This window comes from Ursus maritimus, unplaced genomic scaffold (genome assembly GCF_017311325.1).
Source record: "Ursus maritimus isolate PB19 unplaced genomic scaffold, ASM1731132v1 scaffold_1, whole genome shotgun sequence".
NCBI classification, from domain to species: Eukaryota; Metazoa; Chordata; class Mammalia; order Carnivora; family Ursidae; genus Ursus; species Ursus maritimus.
The window spans coordinates 105,818,959-105,820,975 of NW_024423343.1; the positions used below are offsets into that span (position 1 = coordinate 105,818,959).

At 34.8% G+C, this 2,017-nt stretch overlaps 1 protein-coding gene across 1 annotated transcript; it reads right to left on the minus strand.

Annotated features, from left to right (window-relative positions):
- Nucleotides 1-1,299: 1,299 nt before the first annotated feature.
- LOC103658610 (60S ribosomal protein L32-like) lies at nt 1,300-1,665 on the minus strand. The gene has a single exon (XM_040636936.1). The coding sequence runs from the start codon at nt 1,663-1,665 to the stop codon at nt 1,300-1,302; it is 366 nt and encodes a 121-aa protein (XP_040492870.1).
- Nucleotides 1,666-2,017: the final 352 nt, after the last annotated feature.

Below are 2,017 nucleotides of genomic sequence, written 5' to 3' on the forward strand. Positions count from 1 at the left end.
CTGCCAGAAGCATGAGGGGATTTTTCTCTGTCTCTAATTGTGAGAACTTGGTAGCTCTTCTGAAGACAAAGCTCAGAAAAGCATGAGCAACCTTGAAAGACTGGCCTTGGAGTTTTTAACTCTCAAACTTGTCCACACCAAATTTCCAGCAAACCATCAATTATAGTTTAGGTTTTCCTACCCTGGTACTGGTTCTCATGGAGTTCCTTCTCCTATAAGTTGTGATTGTCTTTATTTGCTTCTCTGTCTCTCAAATTTTGGGGGGCAGCACTTGTGATCTTGAAACTCTGATGCATCTTAAAACAGTTGATAATTTTTAGTTTGTCTATCTTTTTTCTTGTGGTGAGGTTGACAATGATGACTTTCAAGCTCCTTACACAATAGACTGAAAACTAACAGTGTTTTTGAAGAGCAAAATTTTTAATTCTTAAGAAGTCAGATTTATTGACTTTTTCTTTTTATAGTGACTGATTTTTGTGTCATGTTTAAAAATCCTTGCCAAACTCAAGTTCACTAAGATTTTCTCCTAGAAGATTTATAGTTTTATCTCTTACATATAAATCTACAATCCATTTTGAGTTATTTTTTTGCATATGTGTAAGGTAAGGTGAAAGCCTTAATTTTTTGCATATTCAGTTATTGAAAAGATTTCTTGTAAAGATTTATTTCTTGAAAATATTATCCTTCCTCATTGAAGTGTCTCAGCATCTTTGGCAAAAGTCATACGTGTGTGAATCTACAGATTCTATCCTGTTCCTTTGATCTTTTTGTCTCTCTTTATGCCTGTACCAGTTTTGATTCTGAAGCTTTATAACAAGTCTTTAAATGGTGTAATTAATGTAAGTTCTCAAAAATTCAACATTCTTTTTCCAAGTTGTTTTGGCTAGTCTAAGTCCTTTTATTTCTACATTAATTTTAGATTCCATTTGTCAAATTTTATTAAAAAGTCTTCTGATATTTTTATTGGTATTGCAATACATTTATAGATCAGTTTGGGAGGGAATTTATACCTTAGAAATAGTGAGACTTCTGAGTTGTGAACATAGTATATCTCTCAGTTTATTTAGGTCTTAGTTTCTCTCAGCAATTGAAGCTTTCAATGTACAAGACTTATACAACTTTTGTTGAAGTTATTCATAAACATTCAATAAATTCAATACTATTTTTAAAATGCATTTAAAAATTCAATTTCCAAGTGTTTGTTCCTAATATGAAGATACATGATTGAATTTTGATTTTGATATTGTGTCCTGCAAGTGTGCTAACTTACTCATTAGTTCTTTTCTTTTTTTTGTAGTTTTATGTTTTTATTAGCACATAGACAATGTGCACATAAACTGTCTGTCTATTCATTTTCTTTGATGCACAGCCCCAAAGATTGGTGACTCTGATGGCTATCTGGGCTGCTCTTTCCACAATGGCTCTGTGGTTCTTGGAGGAGACATTGTGAGCAATCTCTGTACAGTAAGATTTGTTGCACATCAGCAGCACCTCAAGCTCCTTGATGTTGTGGACTAGAAACTCCTGGAAGCCACTGGACAGCATGTGCTTTGCTTTCTTGTTGTTCCCATAACCAATGCTGGGTGTCAGGATCTGGCTCTTGAATCTTCTGCACACCCTCTTTTTAACTATCTCGGGCTTCATTGGAGGTCTGAGGGCAGCCATGATGCTGAGTAGGAGATGGCTGCCTCCTCTGTAGGCAGCACCAAGGAAGAGCTAAACTTATTCATTAGTTCTAAAAGTTCTTCTGTAGATTCCATGCAACTGTCAACATAGGTAATCACAGTGTTTTTGAATGAAGACCATTTTATCCTTCTTTTCCGTAACATATAAGTGACCTTAAAAATATTAACCTACTGTACTGGCTAGAATCTCCAGCACAATGTTGAGTAGAAATGGTAAGAACAAACATACTTGCACTAAACACTAAGAGTAGTGAAAAGTATACAGTATTCAGTCTTGCACCATTAAGTAGGGTGTCAGCTAAAGGTTTTTTAATAGATGCTCTTTATCAGGT

What these genes read in the sequence shown, in the direction of transcription:
- LOC103658610 (XM_040636936.1), bottom strand. Translation starts at nt 1,665, where the DNA reads ATGGCTGCCCTCAGACCTCCAATGAAGCCCGAGATAGTTAAAAAGAGG.